General features: G+C 48.7%; 1 protein-coding gene across 1 annotated transcript; it reads right to left on the bottom strand.

Moving 5' to 3' along the window:
• Window positions 1–12,892: 12,892 nt before the first annotated feature.
• On the bottom strand, window positions 12,893–25,292 carry CDC34 (cell division cycle 34, ubiquitin conjugating enzyme). Its single transcript, XM_077805360.1, has 5 exons — window positions 24,985–25,292; window positions 19,039–19,125; window positions 17,575–17,672; window positions 16,915–17,049; window positions 12,893–13,874 (listed from the first exon to the last, which is right to left on the bottom strand). Exons 1-5 carry the CDS (start codon window positions 25,159–25,161, stop codon window positions 13,664–13,666), a joined length of 708 nt encoding a protein of 235 aa, XP_077661486.1. The 5' UTR covers window positions 25,162–25,292; the 3' UTR covers window positions 12,893–13,663.
• Between the last annotated feature and the right edge of the window lie 821 nt (window positions 25,293–26,113).

Below are 26,113 nucleotides of genomic sequence, written 5' to 3'. Positions count from 1 at the left end.
AGTTTCGATCTGATTTTAACTTCCGAAGTGAAGTACTTTGCACTTGTCTTCATTGAGGCCATGTCTATCCGTACAGCGGTGCAGCTGTCCCGGTACAACTGCAGCACGTCTGGTGAAGATGCTCTATGCCAGCAGGCGAGAGCTCTCCCATTCGCATGAAAAACCCCACCTCTGTGAGCGGCATAAGCTACGCTGGTGGGAGAAGTTCTCCTGCCGACATAACGCTGTGCATGCAAACGCTGATGTCAGTGTAACTTATGTTGCTCAAGGAGGTTGAATATTCACACCCCTGAGCAACGTAAGTTTTGCCAACAGAGGCTGTAGTGTAGACGTAGCCTGAATTTCATCTTATGTGGAACTGCATTGGTTTAATTGGGATTGCAAATAAGTATCCACCCAGCTATATCCCTTTGCAGGATTGGGCCCCAAATCTGCACTCACTTAAGGCTTGGTCTACCCTGAAGACTTACATCAGCCTAGCTACGTTTGTGTACCAGGGTGTGAAAAGTCCACACCCCTGAGAGGCGCAGCTGTAACAGTCTAACCCCCAGTGTGGACTGCACTAAGTTGACAAAGAATTTTTCTGTTGACCTAGCTACTGCCTCATGGGGAGGTGGATGACCTATGCCTACAGGAGCACCCCTGCTGTTGGCGTAGGTAGTGTCTACACTGAAGTGCTATAGCAGTGCAGCTCCAGCTGTGTCATTTCAAATGTAGACAAGCACTTAGGCACCTGGAAGGCTCTGTACATGTGAATGAATCCCACAATGTTTAATGGGATGACTCATGCAGGCCCAAATTCCCTCACAAGTTTAACAGCTGGCAGGATCGGGATCTGAGACTGTACATTCTTCTGGACAAACCATTTGCTGTCAAGCTGCCAGCACATTCTTGGTGCTATGTAACTGGTAATAATCAGAGAGTGAAAACACCTCAGAAGGACAGTGAAATCTACCAGCCTAGTCTAGTTTCGGTTGAACAAGAACAGCTGAAGTGGGACACTTGCTATTTTCAGTTTGTTCCAACCCAAAAAATCAGCTTTGAATTAAAAGACACACAGAAGGACTTGTGTATGGTTAAAGATTTCCAACCCCAATGCATGTCACTTTCTAAGCTGCACTAACAGCATCCACTATAGCATTTATACTATTAATTGTTGCCAGTGTACTTGGAGCTGTACAAGACATGACAGACGAGACAGTCCATTTGTAGGGCAGCTTAAAGTGTAAGCTGATGGATAACACAGTGAGAGATCCAGGGACGGAATCTGGCTGAGACTAACCTCATCTACTCCAGCAGCCTCAGTGCCAAAAATTGCAAACGTCTTAAGCTTAGTGACAAAGCATTTCAGATGCCCCAAAGTAGCACCGGAGATTGTACATTTTGCCAGTTAGATACAAACATCTAGGAGCAGATATATTTCCTCTGTACCCTGTATATACTAGGGATCCCGCTATCACCCTGCTTTGTTCTGTTTGTAAAGATCACATACCAACTTTCAGAGAGACCTGGCTACAGAAGTCTGGAACGCAGGGCCACTTTAATTGCTGGCTGCTGGAGGAAAAAGCCACATGATCCACGGCTAGTCTGTTGCTTGTCGCAGGCCAGGGTGGGTTCTTATTGGGGGTTGCCTCAGCAGTGCCTGTTACCATAGAAGTCACATGGGCAACCGCATAGCTTCTTGGGGGCTTTGTGAACAAGCTTAGAGAGATATGACCTCCACAGTGACAGTGTCTTCTCTGCAGCAGCCAGGGCCCTCACTTGCCAGGGCTGGATGGTGAGAGGCTGCTTTAGAAATGGCCTTAAAAACAAACTACCCCTCCTCCGCCCCCCGCACTTTGACCAGGTCTGTATTTGCAGATCACTACACTCTTCCTAGGGCCCCCTACAGATGAACATCCTGGCCAAATTCCAGCTCAGATTGTTACATTCTCCCCACCTAAACTTTTTGCCCCTCCTCCCAGCTTTTCCATTCGTCACTGCCAGCTTAAACCGTCCTCCACATGTTGATGCTGAACATTAATTAGAAAAAGAACAGCTAAAAAGGCAGAGCAAGAACTATGGAAACAGCATGTTGGATCCTGAACATAGCTGCCCTAGCACTTTGCTTTTCATCCCATCCCATCCATCGTCCGTCTGTAAGCCCCTCCGAATAGCCACACTTGTCTTTAAACACACGGTTGTTAAGACAAGCTTGGTCTTGCTGTGAGTGCTTCAATAGCTTCTGTGTTCCACCCCAGAAGTGGCTGCATTTTAGTGGGGGAAGGGAGAGATGAGATTCCTGTATATAGAAGTGTGGATCCTGCAAGCCCGAATGTTGTCAATGGGAGTGGCTCGTGCAGGACAAGGACCACTCATGCAGGATTAAAGGCAACACTGTTGGAATACAAGTTCTGGGGAAGGCTGGTTTGTTCCAGCAGCAAAAGACTCCCATTAATGATTATCACCCCTTCTCCCCCAAGTCTCACACCTGGGGACTTTGTATCCCAGGTCAACAACAAGCCTGACTCCTTCATATGCCACCTCCAACCATTTCTCTTATAGACACGTGTTAAACTTTAATTTTTATGGAAGGAACCTAGGTCAGCAGGTGCCTCCTCTTGTAAAGGGTTTTAAGAGATGGGTGTGGCCCTGAGCAAGTTTCTCACCCACACTAAATGCTGTGTCCTTTCAACTGAGGCACTTCTAGAGGTATCAGCGCATTGCCCTTTAACCACACGAGGCCATTGCATTAGCAAACGGCAGTACCAAGCCTTCCAATGGCACTTGAGCACAGCATGAACGGTGACCACACAGGACAGGAGTCAGACAGCAGAGATGGCTAACCCTTCTTGAGAACTCTATCCCTTCCCTTAATGCCCCGCACAGTGGATTGTTGTTTACAGAAAGCAATTTGCAACATTAGATTTAATTGGAAGGAAGGGGAAGGGAAGAAACAGCTCAGATAAGCTAATTATAACAGTGTGATGATGTGCTCGTTAGCCAGAGGATCTAAGGGCTTCCAGCTGCAGCGAAGGATGCTTGGTTCTCAGATAGTGCCTCTCATTCCTCTACCTCCCCCATCAGCCCTTTCATTGGTCCTCAGAGCTGCTTTGGACTTGGCATCATCTGTCAGCCCAGAAGAGAATATTTAAACAGCAGGGGAGGCACTGGGGGGGCCATGGAAGAGAACAATGCACTGGCAGCATAACAAAGTCAAAGCCAGGGGCAAGTTGACTTCAAAGGCAAAGGATATCCCTTGGGTTTAGGTCACACCCACCACTATAGAAAGTTTGGGAAGCTCGCAGTGTTTCTCAAGCCACTAGGATCGTGCCTCAAGCTGAAGATGATTATCAGGCGGAGGGCAGGATCAGGAAGGATGTGTCCACCCCTTTCAGCGTGGTTATCACACCAAGCAAATGGCCAGGTGCATTGACTTTCCGCTGAAGCAGGCCCCTGTAGGGGGTAGGATACATGAAGTGTTGGTCTGTTCCATGGTTGCATTTCCTGAGACTCAACTCGCTGGATGTGAAAGGAGCAAGCTACAGCGGTCTGCCCTATCGCCAAGTCCCACGGGTTTGACTATCATGAGTCAAGCCCCAGTAAAATCATGAGATTTTAAAAAATAATAGAAGCTAGAAGAAAAGGAGTACTTGTGGGTTCTTCTGCTTTGCCTTCAGGCTTTGGGGTGTACTCAGGTCATGTTTTCAGGCTTTTCTCTGCTACCATGAGGCTTAGAAACTGGAGCTGTTTTGTTTTTTTTTGTTTTATTTTTTCTTTCTTAAAAGGTTGCATCCCATGTGAAATTCTGAGATTTTGCCATTTAATTTCACCCAGCATGGGTCCAAAGAAGAAGTGCTGACTTTTTCATGAAATAAAGCATTCTAGAACATTTAGCTGAGGTCAAAACATTTGTTTTGACTTATATATTTAAACTAGAAGACTAAATGAAACATTTCAAACTCATCAAAAGTAATGCTTTGATCATTTCCTATCAGGACTTTCAACCACAAAAAAAATCCCAGTATGTTCCCACCATGTTTTGATTTAATCAAATCAGCTTTTGCCAACAGAAACATTGTCCACTGAAAAATCTGACCAGCTTTATTCGAAACGTACTTTTCAAAAAAGGAAAGCCAAGATTCTCACTAAGTCACATGACTCCAGGAGCTGAAGCTTTAAGAAAAAACCCACAACACATCTAGTGAGGCCCACTGTAAAATCATGAGAGTGAGCAACCCAGTGTCTGCAGAACTGTGTCTGAACAAGATATGGTGAGAGAGGGGGGGAAAGTAGTAATATGTCTAGAAACCTGGATAGTTGCAAAGATACAGGAAAGAAGTTTTTCAAAATTCCTAAGATAGTGTCTGTAAAAATAAAGCTCAGAAGAGAAAGGCATCCCAGCTTTGATCCACAGCCCGTAAGAAAGACTGACCAAGGAAGAGAAAAATACAGTAATTTTAGAGCATTTCATTGGCAGATCTCCAAGCATTTTACACCCAAACTGTTTAAGTGCTGCAGTTTACCATTTCTTTGCTGCTATTTTTAGCATGTTGGCTTATTCAAAGCCCTTTTATTTGCTGCACCTTATGCTTTTGTTGCATGGCTTTCTGAACATCCCACTCGAGCATTTAGGAATTGCATTATCCATTTCTCTCCAGCCTAAAGGCTCTCAGGACATGCCACTGTCTGTCTGTCCCTCTGGAATGATTCTAAAGTGCTTCGTGAACCATACACATGCAGCACAATGCTGAAATGCAGCCACCTCTGGGGTGGCAAGCAGGAACCAGTTGTAGAGTTCCTAGTCAAGCCCCCTGCCAGGGTCTGGTTTCAGAGTGGTAGCTGTGTTAGTCTGAATGAGCAAAAACAACGAGGAGTCCTTGTGGCACCTTAGAGACTAACACATTTATTTGGGCATAAGCTTTTATGGGCTAGAACCCTCTTCATCAGCTCCTTCAGAGCAGACAGGACCTTGCATTTTTTAAAGGATCTTCTCTGAAAAACTAAGAGCAGGACTGTCTTTTTGTTCTGTGGACCCCTAGCACAGTGGGGTTGTGATCCATGAGCCACGGCTCCTGGGCACTAAGATAATAGATGCAAGCAGTAACCTTCTTGAGAGGCATTTTATCTAGGGAGGCAGGTGGGGCTGAGTGGACCCAGCAGAGATTGGACCTCATCCATGTTCCCAGGAAGACTGTCTGTCCCAGAGCTGGTAGAACACTCAGCCTAAGCAACCCTCTTGGCTCAAAACACCAGAAGAGTCCAGAGAGGCAGCATCTCCTTGATCTTTGTTTTTTCTATTTCTCTCTTAGCCACACACCCCCCTTTGGCCTCCCCGCAGGGCCGCCCCGTGTTGGGACAGAACTAGCAGAACGGGCAAGAGGCCAGAACTGTCCCCACTCACGTAGCAACAAGTGACAATGAACAGGCCCCTTTGTGCAGGGCCATAGATGAGTTTGCTTGTGTTCTCCCTGGGAAGCATCGCTCATCCACCGCTTGCTGGCTCTCCCTCTCCATGATTAACTTGGAGGAGGCATTTTAGTTCCAGCATCAGGTGGAGTCAGGGACAGAGGGAGGGGAGTTTTCAGAGTGAGGCTATCCAGAGAAGGGAAACTCGAGAGACTCCTGGGAGGGGGAACAAATTATTTGTTCCTCTAGTTAAGGGCTGGGACCCCATTGTGTCACTCACACACACAGACCACACGATTAGGACATCTAGCTTGCAAAGGAAGGGTGGAGTTTTGTGGTGAAGGCACTGGACAGAGAGCCAGGAGACCTGGGTCCAACTCCCAGCTCTGCCAGAGCCTCCCTGTGTGAACCTTGGCAAATCACTCACTGTGCCTCAGTTTCTCCATTTGAACAATGGAGGTAATCCTGCCTTCCTCCCAGCATTTTCCTGCCTTCTCTATTTAGTGTGTAAGCTCTTCAGGGGATGGACTGTCTAATGCATGTACTGGGCCTTCTAAAGCAACCCCATTGCCTCCCCCTGCCCAAGTTCAGTGGCTCAAGGCACACATGTCAAGGCAGGCATGGGTCAGGTCCATGACACCTGAGCACTAGAGACAAAAATCAGTTGGACCAAGCTTGGAAGGAAAACAAATCAGTGTAGACCCATTAGCCAGAGCTAAGGGGGATGGATTAGCCTAGCAACAGCACCAGGAGCAGACAGGTTCTGCACTAAGGGAGAATGCAATAGGGCCCCATCCATTTCTAGAGCCAGCTCACTGCTAAAACAAGCACTGCCATTATCCTAAGGGGCATCTCTTTTGTTCAGCCAACACACTCTGGACCACACACCAAGCTTGATCATAATGGCTGAGAGGAAGAAACTTCCAGCCTCTTGAGTCTCAGCAGCTCAGATACTAGAGAGAGACTGGCAAAGCTTACCACCTGCAGGACAGCACCGGATCCCAAGGTGGTTTGAGTTCTGAACTCTTGCCCCATGTTGAAGGGATTGCTGGTGCATCTGCCCTCAGAGACGTGACTTTGAACACAAACACTGAGCCAGGACTTGCATTTAATTCTCAATTCCAGTGCCTACGTTTTCACATCCGGACACTTCCCCAGCTGCTCATGCTGCAAACTCAGCCTGGGAGCCGAGAGATGTTGAAATCTTTCTGCCTATCGTCTCCAGCAATTAAGGTGCTGCATTCAGAACAGACTCAGAGGGCACTATAGAATCCAGTTTGCTCCATAATCAAGCTCAGGGCTCAGCCGTTTTCAGCACCCAGCACAAGACAATCCCAGCACTGAAGAATTTGTAACTTAAGGCCCTGCTCAGCAAATACTTCTAAACATGCCTGGTCCTGCTGGCTAGAATTACTCAGCTGCAGACACATTCATGGAATTGGAACCAAGTGAAGTTGAGGAAAGCACAGCTGAGTTCAAGTTGGTGCAGGAATCCTAACTAGGATGATCCTTTCTTAACAGGAGGTGAAGTTTGTTTAGGTCACGGCAATCAGCGGATCTGACCCAGCCATACAGAAAACAGGGCTGAGCAGGAACAAACATTTATATACCGCCTAGCCCTAACACGCCCTATTTTAAGTTCCATAATGTAGACAGAGTCTACACTGTATCCTTCAGGTTTCATCCTGCTGCCCATCAGAGCACTTTGCATTGTAAAATCAATAGCAGGAGTGAAGCGGTAAAACATATGCTTAGGGAAAGATTTCTGGGTTCTTAGTTATGATGTAGGATGTATTGGCCACATGGCAAGTGGTGTGTATTCACCATAAGCCCATCACACAACCACACATTTTGAGAGAAACTGCTATAGAAGTGACTCAGTGCTTTGCGAATAAACCTCACACGCCCATGCTGGAACAGCTCTGATCCCCTGTTTTCACACAGGGAAGCAGTGGGTAGTCACTCAGTGAAACTTGGCAGTCAATAATCGAACCCTAGTGACTCAGCTCCCAGCCCTGTGGCAAGAATCCATCATTACAGTCATGTTGGAGCACCAAAGCTACAAAGTGAAGATCTGTAAATCAAAAAAGAGAAGTCAAAAGAGGAACAGCAGGGCAGGGGCAGCGGCAAGACCCAGAGACCTCGCTGCAAGCATCAGCAGCTCCCCTCTCAAGCCTATCATGTTGATTGTAGATCGTGGCTTGTGCTGATCAGTGTTAAGTGGGTTCCCAGAATGGGGAAGAGAAAGTGGGAAAGCGAGATGGAGGAGAGATTGAAAGGGGGAAGAGGAAGGATGGTCCAATGGTTAGGGCACTGGACGAGGACTTGAGAGACCGAGCTTCAACTCCATCTGGTGACCGTGGGTGAGTCACTTGGCCCTTCTGGGCCTCAGTTCCCCCTCTGTACAATGGGAACAGTCGCACTGGGAAGTTACGAGGAGAAATGTTAAAGATTGTGAGGTGCTCAGATACTAATGTTGAGGGCCAGGTAAGTACCTAAGAGAGACACTGAAGTGAATTTAGTCCTTCAGACTCACTGCCTCCTATTTACCCAGTCACACCAGCAATGCCCCCCCCCCCCAGGCAGTGGGAAGTCAGTCTAGGGCCCACTCAGTCCTTGGGCTCAGACTCCCACCCCAGCTCCATTAGCCACAACTGGCACAGAGACCCAAGCCCTTTCTTTTCTATCGCACAGCAGCGTTTAGTCACCAGTGGCATGAGCTGGATCTGAACTAGCATCACCACCGCCAAAAAGACTGGGACACAGAGCCTTTCCCCAAACCCTTGAGCCAGATCTCAAGCCCCCTCTCCCCCTCTGTGGATTAACAGCTAGGGGAAAATCAGATAGCACATTAGAGTCCCCCATGCATTGAGCTTTATCAGGCCAGTCACTTCCCCGTCTCCCCTGCTCCGTCCTCAGCACATGCAGGCCCCCAAGAATCTCCCCACACCAAGGCTGCAAATAGGAGGGGCCCCCTGCCAGCCGCTCTGCTCCATCACCGCCAGCGGGACCACCTGGAGGCGGGGGAGATGACATGCCAACTTAGAGCTTGAGGCCCCCTTGCCCCTAGAGGCTCAGGCTACCCCGCGTGGTTCCCCTGGTTACCCCCTCAGCTCCTGGAAGCGTTGGTGGGCACACAGAGGGAAGCTCAGGAATGGAACTGGACAGGCCCGACGGGGCACAGCCCTGCAGGTTTGGGGCTCCAAGAAATGAAGGTTCTTATCCTGGGATAATCCAGGATCCCCCAAATCCAGATCAGCAGGTGTTGCATTTCAAGAACCATCTCTTTCTCTAGTGTAGAAATTTGACTTTGACAGACACCCCCCCACCCCCCGCCACTAGCGGGAAGGTGAAATCAGCCCTGCCCCCCTGATTGCCCTAGCCACCCACAGGCGATCCCTGATCTGAGCAGCGGCAGTGCAGGCTTCTGGCCTCCCCCCACCCCAGCCCCTCACCTGGGGGTACCACTTCTAGGCTGGGGGAAGCTCTCTACCACTTCTGCTCACAAGGGCAGCAGTTGTGTCAGGTGGCCTTGGATTTTCCACAAGTGCCACGCACTGTTGGATTCAGCCACGGAAAGTTAGCGAGTGACAAGTAAAAAGCAAAGTGCAATGCAGGGAATGCTCGGTGCCCGAGGGTTCCCCATCAGCCCAAGAGACACCCATTATCTCGCCTCAGCCCCTAGACGCCATAATACAGCAAGCCCTCAAACGACGTCCATGAGTCCAGAAGCTGCTCTCCTGGCCAGACTATTCGTTACGTTCTAACCTGACAGAAGCAAGATTCCTCCATAGTCCCTTTCACGCAGACCATGGCCTTCAATTGTTCTCACAGCCTGAGCCCACCAGCCGTCACTTCCATGAAGAGTACAGGAGCTTTAGCCAAGCTACAGTTTCCACGGTATGTATCTGATGAAGTGAGCTGTAGCTCACGAAAGCTCATGCTCAAATAAACTGGTTAGTCTCTAAGGTGCCACAAGTACTCCTTTTCTTTTTGCGAATACAGACTAACACGGCTGTTACTCTGAAAAAAGTTTCCAAGGAGTTGCTCCCAGGCCCCTGGGGAGTTAAATGAACTATCCCTTTACTCGAGGTCTCCCTGTCCAGCTGCAGGTAGAAGGGAGCAGAGTCAGGTGTAGATGTTGGATCATATTAAAGAAGTTCTGTTTTAAAATCACAATGAGTTTGATTCCTCATAGTTTAAATTCCAGGGTATTACTAATTAAGAGGTCTCTTGGTTTTTGGTACTGTTTCTCTCCCTCTATGTGTGAAACTTGCAAGCTGCTAATTGTGTTAGTACATTCTAAGACAGAGTCTGTTCTCAAAACAATTCACAGAGAGAGAGAGACTCAAAGCAGTACTCTAACAACAGAAACAGCACCCAGAGACTCCCCGCCTTTTTGTTGTATTAACAATTGTGATTAAAATAGAGATAGAGGATGTATGTGGATGGATGCTTGGTGTGGATAATAACCTCAGGGAGGTGCCAGCCTAAGAATCCAGTGTCCATTGGCTGAAGAAGGCGTCAAGTGGAAATAACCAGCAAGAATGGGAGAACCAAAGAACAAGATAACATCTAGCAGCACAGAGCCGTCAGGAATGTGCTATCTGCTGATTGATTCAGCAACAGCATGATGAAGCAATTCCCATAGACTGGCATAGAAAGAAATTCCTATAAAAATAGACTCTAAAAAGTGAGAACTTTGGGGTCTGATTCTGCAAACCAACTTCCAGGAGCATCAGATGAGCATCTGACAAGGCCCTGCTCCCTCCTCATGTCCAGGCCACCTGGCCAGTGGCTTGGCATGAGCAACTCTAAGGCTGGTAACTATGATAACAACCTTGCAGAACCTGTGTGTGTGTGTTTGTATGAATGAATGTGTGAATAAATATGAGATTGAATGGAATGTTATAGCTATAACTAACTGCTTACTATGATTCTTTCTGTATTCACAATAAATGTGGTATTTTGCCTTTTTCCCTTTAATAAGATCCTGCTGGTTTTTATTTTATTGGTATAACATAGAGGCTGCAACCCCAAAAGCCTGCAGGGCAGCTCAAACTCTGGCTCCAAGTATTGCGGGGGAAACGATGCTGCAGTCACCATGAGGTTGCAGACAGCATTTAATTTGTAATGAACGAGGTGCTGGGGCTCAAGCAATTTTTTCACTTTCATAACTGACATGGCAAGCCCAGAGGTGCTGGGGCTCTGAACTGCCAAGTTGAGAGGTGCCAGGGGTCAACCCTGGCACAAATTAAGCCCTGGTTGTATCCCTGACCATCCTGGCTGACAGCCATTGATAGACCCATCCTCCATGAACTCATCAAATTCTTTTTTGAACCCGTTTATACTTTTGATCTTCACAATATCCTGGCAACAAATTCCACAGGTTGACCGCACATTGTGGAGTACTGCCTTAGGTTAGTTTTAAACCTGGTGACTGTTAATTTAAATGGGTGACCCCTGGCTCTTGTTTTAGGTGAAGGGATAAACAACACTTTCCTAGTCACTTTCTCAACATCACTCATGATTTTATAGATCACAGGCCCCCCCTTAGGTGTCTCTTTTTCTAAGCTGAATAGTCCTTCTTTGTAAATCTCTCCTCATATGGAAACTGTTCCATCCCCCTCATTGTTTTTGCTGCCCTTCTCTGTACCTTTTCCAATTCTAATAACTCTTTTTGGAGGCGGGGCAACCACAAGTGGACGCAGTATTCAAGGTGTGGGAATACTATGAATGTATAAAGTGCCATTATAATATTTTGTGCCTTATCTATCCCTTTCCTAATGGCTCCTAACATTGTTAGCAATTATGACTGCTGCTATTTTCAGAGAACCATCCACAGCGACTCCAAGATCTCCTTCTTGCGTGGTAACCGCTAATTTAAAACTCATCATTTTGGATATATAATTGGGATTATGGTTTCCAGTGTGCGTTACTTTGTACTTATCAATATTGAATGTTGCTGCCTAGTCACCCTGGTTTGTGAGATCCCTTTGTAACTCTTTGTAGGCAGCTTTGATCCTAACTGCCTTGACAAATTCTATAGCATTGCAAATTTTGCTACCTCACTGTTCGGCTCCCCCTTTCCAGGTCATTTAGGAATATGTTGAACAGCAGAGGTTCCAGTCAAACGCCTTCCCTCCACCTCTCTCCATTGTGAAAACTGTCCATTTATTTCTATACTTTGGTTAAAAAACAGGAAAGTTACTGATCCATGAGAGGACTTTCCCTCGTCCCATGATTGTACTTAAGAGCCAGAAGCTGGGAATGGGGGGCAGGGGATGGATCATTTGATGATTCCCAGTTCTGTTCATTCTCTCTGGGCATCTGGTGCTGGCCACTGTAGAAGGACAGCACACTGGGCTGGCTGGACCTTTGGTTTGACCCAGTGTGGGCGTTCTGAGGTTCCTATGTTCCTTTATGGAGGGACCTTGTCAAAGGCTTTCTGAAAGCCCAGGCACAGTATCAACACGATCACCCTTGTCCACATGCTTGTTGACATCCACAAAGAATTCAGATAGATTAGGATTTCCCCTTCCAAGAGAGGAGTTGATTCTTCCCTAACAACGGGTTTCACATGGTGTGACTATTCTGTTCACCCAATTTGCCTGGTACTGAAGTTAGACTTACCAGCCACTAATTGCCAGAATGGCTCCTGTAGCCTTTTAAAAAAAAAACAGATGTTGCGTTAGCGATCCTCCAGTTGTCTGGAGGACGATGCCCCATGCGATGCAGCTATGCTGCCAGAAAAGGGCTTCGGTCAGCATGGCTAACATTTGTGGAAGTGGTTTTCCTACAAGCTGCACCTACACCCAGGACTATGCAGTCACAGCTGTGTCAACATCGCTATGGTGGCAGAGGCTCTGTAACGTAGACAGTCAGAGACTGCAACATCCCAGCAAATGCTGGTCTACACCTGCAACCCCTGCTGAACAGCAGAGATTGACAGCCTACCTGCCTGGGCAGCAGCCTAAGTGCCCTACAGACCAGATCCTGCTGGGGGCATGACAAAGTCCTTGGCTGAACAACCCTTAGCCCTCAAAGGGGGCAGTGGTGGGGGATACAGTTTATCACTTGTCTGTCAGCAGTTAGTACATAGTTGTTACAGACAGCAGGAACCTATTCCACGGCTCCCACTTACCCCCAACACATGGAGCAGATGCTTATGTATTGGCCTTGCTCTGTTACCTAGACCCTTTTCCAGTTCACTCAGGGCAGCTTGCACTGTGTACCGCAGAGATCACTCTCCCCCCACCCCACCCCCAATTGCTGTTGTAGCCTTGGAAGACTTGAGATAAATATTCAAGTCCCACAGGCAAGTCTCCAAACCTCAGAGGCAGAGCACCACACCATGCTGAGGCAGCATTCCCTAGTGTTCACATGCCACACGGCTATTCCCTGAAAGTACTTTATTAAATACTTCGCAAAAAACAGAAGCCAAAAGATTGAAAATTAACGCCCCCCCCCCCCACCCCCAGTTAAGAACTAACACCCCCCCCCCCAGGCTTGTCAGCGCAGCCCTGATGTTCTGCCCTGGAACACTCTTCACTTCTCCCCATCCCTGCTAGCGTCACACTAGGCTCCACTGCCCAAAGCTAGGCAATTGCAAAAGAGAGGCTCCCATGTACAGTGGCAGAAAGCAGCTAACCTACTCTCTAGGGCCTAAGACTCCAAATCTGGCCGGGCAGCCTTTTGAGCATACTGCCCTCTGATGGCCTGGATTGGTTTTGCAGAGCCACACCAGGATGAAAAAGCTGAATCTTTAAAAACGAAGTGCAGGGGAGGGACCAGTTACTGCTATGATCTATCCCATATCGATTGGTTCATAGACTGCAGTGAACTAGTCATAAGCACACACATTTCCCCCACCTCTCCACCTCCTGCAAGTAACCTTTCACCAACACTGCAACTTCTCGGAAACCATTTCTCCTGTGCAGGATTTAAGACAAAGACACACATCCCCAAGCGCCACACATGATTTGCCAGGTTGTCTGTCACTGTCTCCTTAGTGTAACTGGGCTTGCTAGGTTCCCAGCTCAAGGTGGATTTCTAAACGCTCCATGTATTCGGCCCCCCCCCCACGCCATGGAAGTTTATAAAACAGGGTTTTTACAAAGACAGTTGTGTTTTTTCCTTTACAGCAGAACAGTCTCCCTGTGAGGTAGAGAGTTAATTTCAGGGCTGACAGATCCTAAATTCAAGCCAGTTTGTGTGTCCTAGTTGAGGTAAAATTCAATAGTTTATGATAAGTTTTGCGATTGCCAGAAGGGCGTCAGGATTCCTCATTGCCAGAATCATCCTCATCGCCATAGCAACTGTCTGCCTCCTCCTCCATCTCATCATCCTCGTAGTAGTCATCGTAGAAAAGGTCTGAGCCTTCATCCGGGGCTGGAGTCTTGGTCTTCACACAGTACTCTGCCAACGTGGTGGGGACCTTCACACCATCCCGTTCAGCATCCACCTTGGTTCCCAGGACTTGCTTCCTGAAAGGGGCAAGGAGCAGATGAGAATAGGGCAGAGACATGGAGCAGTTATTCACTCAAGGTGTGAAGGCCAAGAGAGGTGCCAGCCCTGAAGGCTGAAGTCTTCCTAAGAGCTGGACATACTTCTCTCGTTCTGGCCTGCCAATGGGCACTGATGCATGCCCACACCTCTAGGGATAAAAAGGGCAGGTTGGTCTCCAGGGTCTACTCAGGCATGAGATGGGTGTGACAGAGGCCCACTGGTCATTCACTATTCTGCGTCAGCAGCTCTTGTCAGGTCTGACATACTCACTATGCCAAACACATTGTCATAGTCTGCATCTAAACTGTCTCTGGTAAGATATCGTTGGAAAATGAGTAGCTCACTGATCATTAATATTATTGCATGGTGTATGTTCAGGGATCATACGAAGAGTCATGAATATGTGCTAGAATTATGTTTGGCAAGCAATACTATAAGCTCAATCTGCCTTAGACAAAGAAACATGTATTTGTTTGTCTGACCAGCCTGGTTGTCAGGTTGAGACAATAAAGGCATATTTACATAAAAGGTAAAGCCACCAACCTAGGGAGATAGGCTCCAGAGGCTGACCCTGAGGTCTAAACCTCACGTGAGTAATTGAATCAACTGATTTATAATACTTGATCCATGTTGTATACAATATTACTGTAATATCTTTTATGAAAGCTAATGACACTGGCAATTAAGATCATTGTGAAATCTATGAAGTAACACAAAATGAGGAAATATCGATACTCAATATCATGCCTTAAAGAGAAGACAGCTATTTACCTGTCTCTAATGAAATTAAGCAAGGTGTGACCTAAAAAATGGAAGCTCAATTTACATACGAATCAGTAAGGGGATAGGTAGTCCACCATCAAGGAAGACCAACATGAAGTTATCCTGAGTCTGGGGAACAAGCAGTGAGTTTGTGAAAACAGAAAGAGAGAAGAAGCCATCTTGTCATCCATCACCACTGGACAGACATAAGGGGCCAGCCCAGAGCTCTTGCAAGCTGATAAAGGCAGATGAAGTCTCCGGGAACTGAATCTAAGTGAGATACCTACTTAGGGAAAGGTCTTCCACCTAGGAAGACAAGGGAAACCAGCGCCTGTGGAAGATCCTGACTGGGAGTCAGCCATTGCTGGAAAGAAATCCACCTTGAAGCAAGACTGATTTGTTAAGTCTTAGTCACTAGAAAGCTTTTTTCTTTTTTATTTGCTTGTAACCATCTCTACCTTCATTTCTTTTACTTGGCATCATTTAACCCATGTCCTGTTAGTAAACTGGTTTTATTTTAATCTAAACCAACCTAGTGCTGAATTTGAACTGAAGGGATTGTTAACTCCAGTTAATGTGGCAAGCTGCTGGGTACTGTTTCTTTAAAGGAACAAACTAACCTTATCACTTCTGAGCGGTCCAGGAAAGGGCTGGACATTTCAGGGCAGATGGTTTTGGGGAAGTTCAGGACTCTGGGTATTTTGGGGTCACTTGGCTAGTAGTTGTAACCAAGGCTGGTGGGGATTGAGACTGTGGGGTAACACGCAGGCTGCTGGAGTCAGAGTTGCTGATCCACTGTGATCCACTGTGTGAGCTCTCCAGAGCAGGGCCTGTGTGTCTGCACTGAGATCTGGTCCACGTCTTTATGTAATGCCACAACAAAACCAGCCGAGCCCAGACCCTACGTTGTGTGACTAAGGTGAAAATCTTTCCATTACTATTCCACCCCCAAAACCCTCCAGGTCTTGAGCCATGTATTGGTGCCTCCCTAGCACCTTTCAGAGGCCAATTCCGTTAAACATTTATGCCTCACAACGCCCCTCCCATTTTAACCTGAGGTACAGGGAAGGGTAAGAGACCTGCTCCGGGCCCCACACTAAGTCAAAAGGGCAGAGCAGGGCCTAGAACCCAAGTTTGCAGACAAACACAGCAGAGTTTCCCCTCTAGACCACCACTTCACACCCAGCCCAGGCCCTTTGCCATGCCTTCGCTAGGCTGCATGCAGAGTAGGATCTGCATTTTGAGACCTTTGTATGCTTTGTTCTCTGCAAAAATCCACATCTTATGTTAAGTAGTCCCCAACCTTCCTGGTAGCAGTGAGCTTTCACAATGTTAACCAAATGGGGCGTACAGGGCTACAGCAACAGTGGAACAAGAATCCCTCCTGCATTCAGTCACCTCACAGGTGTTCACCCCTGTGACGAAGCGGGACTGTTCTTAATGTTTCCTCTGAATATTGTGGGGGTGTCTCAGTTTCCCCTATGCAGTTCTTAAGTATCTAGGCGGTGGGATAAGGGTGTATGATCGTTGCAGAGCCCTAGAGGGCAGGTGTGTGCAGGGGTCTGGACACAGAGAATGGCCAACACCCTGTTTCCTGGCAACTGATGGCCTGAGCCCTTCCCCCCTGCAAGGTGAGAGCTAAAGGGTTGGAGAACAAAGGAATCAGGTGACCTGGCCTGGGAAAGGGACAAAGCCCAGAGGAGTGGGGGCTGGAGAGAGTTTCAATTGCGGCTGGCTGGGGACATGGAGTGAAGTGCAGACGTGGTTGTCTGGCTCACTGCCCCCCAAAATGGACCCGGCTGAGGGGTCCTGTTCTCTGTATCTACAAGCTCTGGTTTAGACCATGTTCCTGTCATCTAATAAACCTCTGTTTTACTGGCTGGCTGAGAGTCCCGTCTGACTGCGGAGTTGGGGGGCAGGACCCTCTGGCTTCCCCAGGACCCTGCCTGGGCGGACTCGCTGTGGGAAGCGCACGGAGGGGCAGAGGAGGCTGAATGCTCCGAGGTCAGACCCAGGAAGGTGGAAGTTGTGTGAGCTGTGTGTCCAGGCTGCTCACAGAAAGGAGACTTCCCCAGAGTCCTGACTGGCTTCATGGGGAGCAGTTCCAGAGCATTGCCGAGGGACTCCGTGACAACCCCAAAATCTATGTGGGACTATTTAGATAAACACTCCCAAGCAAGGTAGTCTAAGCAAGATGCTTCCCCCCTCTTGTTTGAATGCAAGTTATGACAAGCTGGAGCTCAGCTTGCCACGCACCTGATGATATCTGTGTACTCCCGATCCTTCCCTTTGCTGTCCTTCCACTTCCTGTACATCACAGAGGCATCCACATTTGCGGGTGAGAAGGTGTTGGGCTCATTGAGCAGCGAGATCACACTCAGAAGGATAGTCCTGAAAAACAGTTAACGAGCGGTAAGAGTCAAGAGAGGAGATCGGCCAACCTGCACCACCCAGATTGGACAGGGACCAGAAATCACAGTATCTTCTGCATGGCAAGGAGTTTAATAGAACCCAGTCAGTTTGCAAGAGCAGCCACTTGCAAGAGTGTAACATTACACTGCATGTTACAACAGTGACCACTTCCTAACTCCCACGAGCAGGTCAGACGCCATGACCTTCTTAAGCTGAAGGAGAAAGTGAATGCCAGTGAGAAGGCAAGCTGGTCTCTAGTGCATGAAAGACCTAAATTCCTTTGCCAGCTTATGCTGCCTTTCAACAGTGCTGACATCCAGCCTGTAAGAAACTGATTTGCCTTTGAATTTCAAAAGAAATTAAATCCAGGTATTTCCTGCAACCTCTAAGATTAGAACGGCTTTTCCCAGCTGTTTCCTTTGGGCACCTTCTCCACCCTCTGCATCAGATCTGCTAAGCATCTCACATCCAATGCATTCCTTCCCTCCCTCCTCGAGGCCTTACCGTACATTCTGGGTGGGGTTCCATCGCTCGGAAGGCAGCTCCCCGCTCTGCGGGTCATCCACTGGAGGGTGGAGAATTGAAATACAGACATCGCCTGTCTGAAAGCACACAGAGAGTCTGCTTACTCAAGTATCAGAGGGGTAGCCGTGTTAGTCTGTAGCCACAAAAACAACGAGGAGTCCGGTGGCACCCGAAAGACCAACAGATTTATTTGGGCATAAACTTTCGTGGGTAAAAAACCCACTTCTTCAGATGCTCCTCATTGTTTCTGCTTACACAGGCACTGATGTCCCAACCCCCAACACTCCAAACTGCTCTACAAGGTGGTTGATTTATTCTGCCTGTTGCCCTGTTTGCTCGCCTCCCCTTTTGCTTCCAAGGCAGATCTGAGGAAAATGCCACTCAGTGGCTTACAAGTACCTGGGAACGGACAACCAACCACTGTTGCCAATGCCCAGAGAAGAGCTAGGATCAGTTTAGCTGTCCTATCTTCAGCCACAACTTGTGGCTGAAGATAGGTCAGCTTGTGGGACCTCAAGGCTCTCCTGGCCTTCCCTAAGCCAGCAGCTCAAGCAGATTTCAGTTAGCCTGAAAGACCTCACAGAGCAGGGAGTGAGGTGTCTTGCTATGACAGGTCCAGCAAAGAACCTCCCCAAGCTGAACTGTACTGAGATGTGCCTATGGGCTGAGCCAGTACAGATATGATGCCCTGGCAAGGCTCTTTCGGGAGAGGTTCACTCTGATCACCCCTACAGTGAAGATTTAGAGCACTGATCTAAATCACACCCACTACCCACCTGACAGCCCTTAAGAGTACTGGAGATTGCCAGTTACTGCAGGACAGGTAACGGACTTATCAATGAAACCCCAATGAGTCATTTGCACAAAGCACTGATTTCTGTCCTGGGACACTTGGAGAGAAGCCCTCCTTGCCTGCATGGGCCGTATCCCCCAGTGTTCTGAATAAGGCACAAGTACACACAGAGCACTGAGTACCCTAAATACTTTCTGCAGCCAGCCACAGCAGATGTGCATCGAGAGTTCTGCAAGTCGCTCGCTCAGTATCTCCCCATGGATCTTACAGGGCATGACCACATTCCAGCCAGGAGTTGTGGGCAAATACAGTAAACATGGAAGGCTGCAAGACTGGATAGACAGACTAGTTCTGGAACTGATTCCAAGGAAGGAGATGAACTGTCTGAGACCAGGACAAGCCTGGGCTAGCTGCTGTGTTTCCAACACAAACTGAGAAAGGTACAAGACACTTCCAGGAGAACCCCAATGTATTTGCTTAAAACCCTCCTCCACTACAAACCCCAGGACACGTCAACACAGACTCATGTTCGACACAGCACCGAGGATAATACTCAAGTACAATCCATAGGGCTTGGTGCCACTTCAGCACTAGACTAGAAACCCAATCTGTCCTGGGGGACAGATGAGAAGATAGTCCATGCGACGTACCTCATAGATGTTAGGGTGCCACATTTTGGTCAGGAACCTAAAGGCAGGGGGCGAATAGGGATAATCGATAGGAAACCTGAGACGAGCCTGTGAAGAAACAAAAGGTTTGTTAGTGGCAGTGGTGGGGTGTCATGGCCATGCTGATGCTTGTGGGGGAGCTGTGGGGCCCCAGCCAAGTCTGTACAGAAACCCAGATGAGTTGTGCAGGCATGCAGCCCACGTACGCCCCCCCTAGCACTCTGCACCCAGAGAGGAGACAGACCCCTTCCCCTGCACCTCCAACAAGAAGTGACCATCAGGCCTCATCCAGCGGGAGCACCAATACCACTTCCCATGCAGTTATTAAGTCCAAAGCTCCCAGCTTCTCTTTACTACAGCTGAGTCGGGGAGGAAGCACGGTTGAGCACAGGCCCAGAAAATTAGAGTACTATCCACAGCTGAGTTAGACTGGGACCTGGGGCAAGTCACTAAGCCTGTGCCTCTTTCCCTAGCTGGGAAGTGAGGATGATAGCTTCCCTGGGGATGGGGTGTGTAATTGGAAGGATATGACCACTGCTCATAATAAGCACTTTCAGATCTTTAAGTAGACAGTGGTACGGAAGGTCAGATGTAAACCAGCTCAGAGGATTTTAGGCACTTTCAACTGTCTCGGGTGTTAACAGGTCCCCTGAAATCCCTCCCCTTGGAGAAGAGGAGGTCAATCCCCCCAGCTCTAGTGGAACAGCTTTGCATTGCTGGACAGAAGCCATGTAATCCCATACCCAAGCCTTATCCCCTAGGAAGGGGAGTGCCTTGCTACTCAGCAATCCTGGCTGATGAAAGAGGCATCCCTATAGTGTTGAGGCATCCAGAAAGATATTGACAAGAACACTGGTGGTCTGAACTTTGGCAAAGATTCAGAGTGGAGGACAGGGAGACCTCCCAGGCTGGATTTATGGCACTTTTTGGAGGGGACTTTCAAGAGATCATGGCAGTCTTGCCTCCTTATCATATCTGCTTCCTTGTATTCCCCATCCCATCACCAAGCTTCCCCTTCCCGCTTCAGGAGATCCAGCAGAGTACCAGGTTTCTACCATTTCCCAAGCGCACACAATTCCCTCTAACACCTATTGTTTCCTCCCAGGTGAGGGATGAGTCACTGCTCAAGAGGCCAGCCAGGTATGGCAGAAAAAAAACAAACCAAACCACAAGACTCTTGTGGCAACAGGAGGAAATGCCAAGATGGTACCAGAAAATTACCCTTCGGACAGTACTCTTGTCATACAGGCATTAGGGCACTGCCCATGGATCAAATTATTTTCTCCTCAGATCTATGGAGGGGAATCTTCAGACAGCCATGCAGCCTGGTAACTAGGTCAGATTTGCTGACAGTCACTATGTTTACCGGAGAGACAGTGAGTGACAAACTTTGTTCCTGTGACATAATAATAGCTCTTAAGGCAAGAACTTCAGGCTTTCTGCCTAACAAGTTCTTCAGGGTTAATTCCTTTAGAAATAGGAAATAGCTAAAATGGGTTCAGCCTCTCCCCTGTATCTAGAAAGATGGACTTCACCATCCTAGACCAAGGCAGCCCCTCAAAAACCCTGTTGAAGTTTGGATGAGAATTTGCTGTTCTGGGTCTTCTTGTTCCACGCTCTGAAGTGAAACCAGATTAGCATGCATGCATACAAACAAACAAGAGATCAGCAGAGCCAGCACAATGAAAACAAGCCGGGCTTTTTCTTGGTTGACAGGAATACAGAGGTGGTTATAGAAGTTGTTTTATTTCAAAAGATAAATTCAGTCTGGGGCCTGGAGGCAGATCTAGCCAGGTCTGGATAACATTTAAAGGAACACCATAAACCTAGACCCTGTCTAAAACTTTCAACTGCTATAGTTACAAGAGTTTTGTTTGCCCTTTACAGAACTTCAAGAACCATTCCTAGATCAAGCACTTTGCTCTTCCTGAGCAGTTTCACGTTCGGACCTTAAAAGCGATTTACAAAGATTAAGCCTCACATCAGGCAGCAGGTAAATGTCACCATTTTACAGATGGAACAGTCAAGGTACTGATAGGTTAAATAACCTGCCACGTTAATGGACTGTGAGAGTCAGGAATATAACTGAGGAATCCTGATCCCAGTCATGGTCTCCAACAGCATTCCTTCCCAAATGCTAGTAACAACATAAAGAAAAGAGCTGACAATGTTATATGGTGGTGACAAGTTTTGTTGAAAAGTATCAGCAGTTTATTCAGCAGCAGCCTTAGAGGATAAATGCAGAAGCCAAGCAGCCAGGCAGGCTAAGAGCTGCCATGAAATAAGATCTTAGCCTGATCCAATCCCATGAATGTTGGTCCATCCTGGGACAGACTTGGTGTTCCTGCAGTGTTGCTGGGTCAGTCCCAAGATATTAGAGAGACCAGGTGGTATCTTTTATTGGACCAACTTCTGTTGTAAGAGAGGGAAGCTTTGAGCTTCAACAGAGCTTTATTTCAGGTCTGGGAAACTTTCACAGATTGTCACAGCTAAATAAAAGATGGAACAGATAGTTTAGCATAAATTAACACATTCCAAGGGACCACTCAAAGTGAAGTGGCCCATTAACAGCCCTCTAATAATAGGGAGAAATGAAGGGGGAAAAGCAGCTGGGGGTTGGGGGGGTGTTTGCTAGTGGTTACAGATTGTTATTCCATGTTCCTTGCACTTGCCATTCCGCCCTGCCCCCATTCCCCAAAAAGGGAATTGCAGAGAGACAGTGGATATGTGAAACATGATGCTGGTCTCAGACACCACTTTACACCTGAGCACAATCAGCTAAATCTCACAGGACATTCTGAAATTAAGGCGCTTGCTCCCAGTCCAATTTATTAACATGAAACAAAGAAAACAGCCTTACTCCCATGGTGGTAGTGCTCAGACAGAAATAGCTCAAAGCATTAAAACCAAGTGAGCAGCTAGAGCATGTCTGCACAAAACCACCACTGGTTGTGAGACCCAGAAATCTGTTAGGTCTGTTGGTCAAAGCTGCAGCTAGAAGAGCTGAGGTTAAGTATTAACTGTCAGACTTCCTATGTGACTTTAAGAAACTTGCTCAACTTCTGTGCCTCATTCCCCTGATCTGCAGAATGGGAATAGTACTTTTCTCCAGTATGGCTTAGCTGTCTGTAAGCTACTTGTAGATCCCCAGCTGTTGTGGAGAACTGGGGCTTTGTGATTAATGCAGGTTGATTTAATCCCTAAGAATAGCTGGTCCCCACTGAGAAAGACCAAGCAAAAACTGGCAGGGGAGCATACTTCAGTTGCTAAAAATAAATCCCTATGAATTTTGCACATCAGTCCAGCTCTCTAGCAAACAGAGCCATCACAATGGGGTCCTCTTGCAGGCAGTAGCAACAGGGAATCCAAGGATTAAAGTGGGCCATGGAGACAGACTTTCACTCAGCCTTTTGAGTCACGGATGAAATCACATGCAGGATGGTGTGTGGGAAGCCAGCAACATCCCTGCCAAGTGCCGTACTCTTCCCTGTAGAGCCAGGACTTCAGTCTGTTGGCACACAGACTTTCCATGTACATTAGAGCCATAAAAAAAGACACACAGCTTCAGCGATGTCACTGTGTAGCCTAGGGGTGATGCGCCAGCTCTGTGGGGATTTCCAGAGGCAGGTAGAGGAGTGCCAACAGTAGGCTGCACACAGCAACAGAGCATGCAGCTCTCAGAAAGGACAGCACAATCACTGACAGACGAAATAGCAAGATTAAGGTATAAAATGTGTTGAAAATTCTGAAGTGCTTTTCAGCAGAGTCCCTAGGGTCCTGTACGTGAGAGTTGAAAGGTAAAGCCTGTTAAGGAACAGCGCCAACTAAAAATGCTTCTGGCTCAGTAAAATAATCTTTCACTGGATAGCATATTCTCACCTCATCCCACCTCTGTGGTCCCAGACCTATCATCCCAACACAGGCCTCATTCAGGAAGGTAATCACAAAAGTGTCCTAAACCTTGTCTGTAATTACCACCTGAACAACACAGGATGCTGCCTTACTTGGCCATCAGATAACAGATATTAATAGATTAGCGTAAAACACAGAGATATCTGCTTTGTCACACTGGATTCAGACAGCCTTTGTTGTCCCACCCTCCCCAAAATGGGCCTAAATTTGATCCACAGTTCAAATGGCTTCCTCCTCTTCTCCCCATCACTTTTCCCTGCTAAACTCAATCCTCAGTCACAAGTTAGGTCTTGGGTCAAAGAACTCTGCACAACTGTGAGGAGGAAGGGGGATTATTACTGGGTCTACTGTCTCTTTAAATACATTATCATCTTGCATTCAATCACAGTCCTTTGTTTGACTATCCTGTTCTCCGGAACACAGAAAGAGGGGCGAAAATAAGGAGTTGGGACTTAGAAACAAGATTTTTTGCATAGCTTCATATTGTTCAGGCACCCTCCTCTCCACATGGACAAGGCCGTGCAGTGAGCTCTGGTCAGAAACAGCAGAAATTCTCAGAATAATCCCCTTTGTTTTGCTATCGAGGATCAGAACAAAACCTTCCAGAGGCAGAGAGTTCCCAAGAATGGGATCCTTGAAAACAGCAGCACTTTGCTATGAACTGTGCATGCTGACATTAACACAAGTTCAAGGAGAAGTCCGCCCCTCCCCCCCACATGCAGGGAGCCTAGTCTATTGTCTGTGGATCAAGGTATTGGATTAGAAGACAGCTACAAAGGGGAAGGCAAGAGCTGTTGAGGGGGTATGTGTAAGAATTCAGCAATTCCTAGGGGAGCCATCAGAGCCTCACACTGAGAGGGGTCAGGCAGGAGACTCATCTACAGTTTAGATTGCAAACCTGGAATCGCAGTGGCAGATTTGCCTGCCCAGGCACAGGGAAGAGGAGCCTCTCAGGTTCTTGGGCCCAGCTGCCCTTAGGCTGACTCACTCCCTGGGCTCATTTCCACTCAGCCATCCCCAGGGTTGAGAGAAGGGGAAGGAAGGAGACTGTGCAACTTCCCGGATTGCACAGACTCAATATTTACATACACACCTCCTCTACATGTCACTCAACATACACACACACACACACACAGACACCCCCACCATATCTCCAGGGGCCTCCGTTAAAACAGTACCCTCCCACCCTTCTTCCCCAGAAGAAGGACTGACACTGTATCACCGAGGAACAGCTCACTAGGCCTGAACTACGCTTCTCCATATGCAGGGCCTGAGTCCTTTGTCTCCATCTTGGAGTAGGGTATGAGGGGCTGTGACAATGCTAGGAGACCCTCACACCCCCTATAGGACAGCAGCAGCCCTCCAAATGCTAGACAGAGGAGAAGCAGCTCCTAGGGGATACAAAAAGGGGTTCCTCCAGTGGTCTCTCCTCTACCCATGGACCAGGTGGGGAGCAGGTCCCCAAAACTACTGGGAATTAACCCCCCCGCCCCAGGAGAAATTACCAGGAAAAGCAATCCCCACCCCAACTGGATCCCTCAGCCCCCTCCAGCTCCCAGGGCAGCCACCCCAGTACCCCACCCAAAAGAACCAGAGGACCCCCCGCATCGCTCTCATTGGAAAAGCCCCTCAAGCTTCTCTGACATCCTTTGATGTCACCCCACTAAGGGGCAGAGAACAGGAGCCCTCTTAGTCGCTTCTCACTGGGCCCCTTCCAGCCTCACGGGACCTGTCCCAAACCCTACGGGACGACCCCCCCAGCCCCCCTGGGCAACACCCCCCCCCAGGCCAGGACCCCCGAATCCCCATGGGACGACATCCCCAATCCTTCTGGTCAAGCCCCCCCCCCATGCCCCACCACAGGGCCCCCGAAGCCCCACAGGACGACACCCCCTCCCCCAATCCCTCTGGGCAATGCCCCCCCACGGCCGCCTCCTGCAATCCCCACGGGACCCTCCCCCACAGGCCAGGCCCCCTCCACGGGACCCCCCCCCGCAGGCCAGGCCCCCCCCTCACCTTGAAGTACCCGCCCTCGTAGTGGGTGTTGGGGGGCCCGAAGATCGCCACCTCCCAGTTGTACAGGTCGCCCTCGTCCACCAGGGTGACCCGGAACCCCTCCACGGGCTCCTCCTGCAGCCCCTTCAGCTCCAGCAGCAGCGCCTTCTGCGAGCTGGGCACCAGCGGCCGGGCCATGCCGACAACCGAGGTAGGCCGCGGAGAAGCCGGGGACTCGCCTGAACACGGCGGCCGGGCGAGCGGGATGGCGCCTTGCGAACCGCTTCCTCCTGCCGCGGCCGGACTGAGCCTCTCGCGCGCGCGGGGCACGACGGGACCTGTAGTTCACTGAGTGGGGTGGGAAGGAGCGACCCCGCCCACCGCGCTCGCGCTAACCTATGGGAGACTCAGGCCCTGGGCGTGGGGGCGGGGCCGGACGCTGAGGGACTCCAGCTCCCAGCAGCTTTTGCGAGGGAGGTAGGGATTTGTGACTTCACGGAGGGCGGGGGTAGAGGAAGAGATACCGCCCCCTAGGGGAGGGGGGGAGACAACACTAGGGAGAGAGGCGTGGGGAGGGGTAGAGTGTGAAGGGGATTTGGGCCCGGGAAGGGGGCGGGGGAGAAGGGATGGGGAATCAGAGCAAGAACAGGATAGGGGTGGGGAGGAAGACGGGGACAGGAACAGTGGGGACTGTGGGGGATTTAGAGGGGCAGGGATGGGACTGGGCTGGGGTTCTGTTTCAACGGGAAAGTAGAGTACGGCTGATGCGTAAACAGGAAATGCTGCAGCAACTGGCTTTGCTGAGAATACAACAGGGCTGAGCGGCTTGGCACAGGCCCTTAGTATGGCACATGTTCTAGGAAAGAATCAGGGTGTATTTCCCAATATAATTTGGCATTGGGCTTTTAGCTGGATAGTATTACATCCATCACATGCTCCGCAGTAACAAGACTTCTAGTTTACTCCTGTTACAGCCACAGCTGGGCAGCAGAGAACAGAAGAAAGAGGCTCTATACAGCCACTGAGTCTGTGTCCTGAATAGCCTACACATGAAGTGTTCTTGAAACCCCTCAACCGCCTTGCTCAGGAAGGGAATGCAACAAAGCTAACATCAGCATTTGCTGCTGTAAATGAGTTGAGAATGAGCTCA

The sequence above is a fragment of the Eretmochelys imbricata genome, chromosome 25, assembly GCF_965152235.1.
Source record: "Eretmochelys imbricata isolate rEreImb1 chromosome 25, rEreImb1.hap1, whole genome shotgun sequence".
NCBI classification, from domain to species: domain Eukaryota; kingdom Metazoa; phylum Chordata; order Testudines; family Cheloniidae; genus Eretmochelys; species Eretmochelys imbricata.
The sequence above is the reverse complement of the archived record's forward strand: the minus strand, read 5'-3'. Positions and strand labels throughout refer to the sequence as shown.

Coding starts and splice junctions, on each gene's coding strand:
- CDC34 (XM_077805360.1), bottom strand. CDS start 25,161: ATGGCCCGGCCGCTGGTGCCCAGCTCGCAGAAGGCGCTGCTGCTGGAG. Junction 17,673..19,038: donor GGCACCCTAACATCTATGAG/GTACGTCGCATG, acceptor GTGTGCTTTCAG/ACAGGCGATGTCTGTATTTC. Junction 17,050..17,574: donor AACCCCACCCAGAATGTACG/GTAAGGCCTCGA, acceptor ACTGTTTTTCAG/GACTATCCTTCTGAGTGTGA.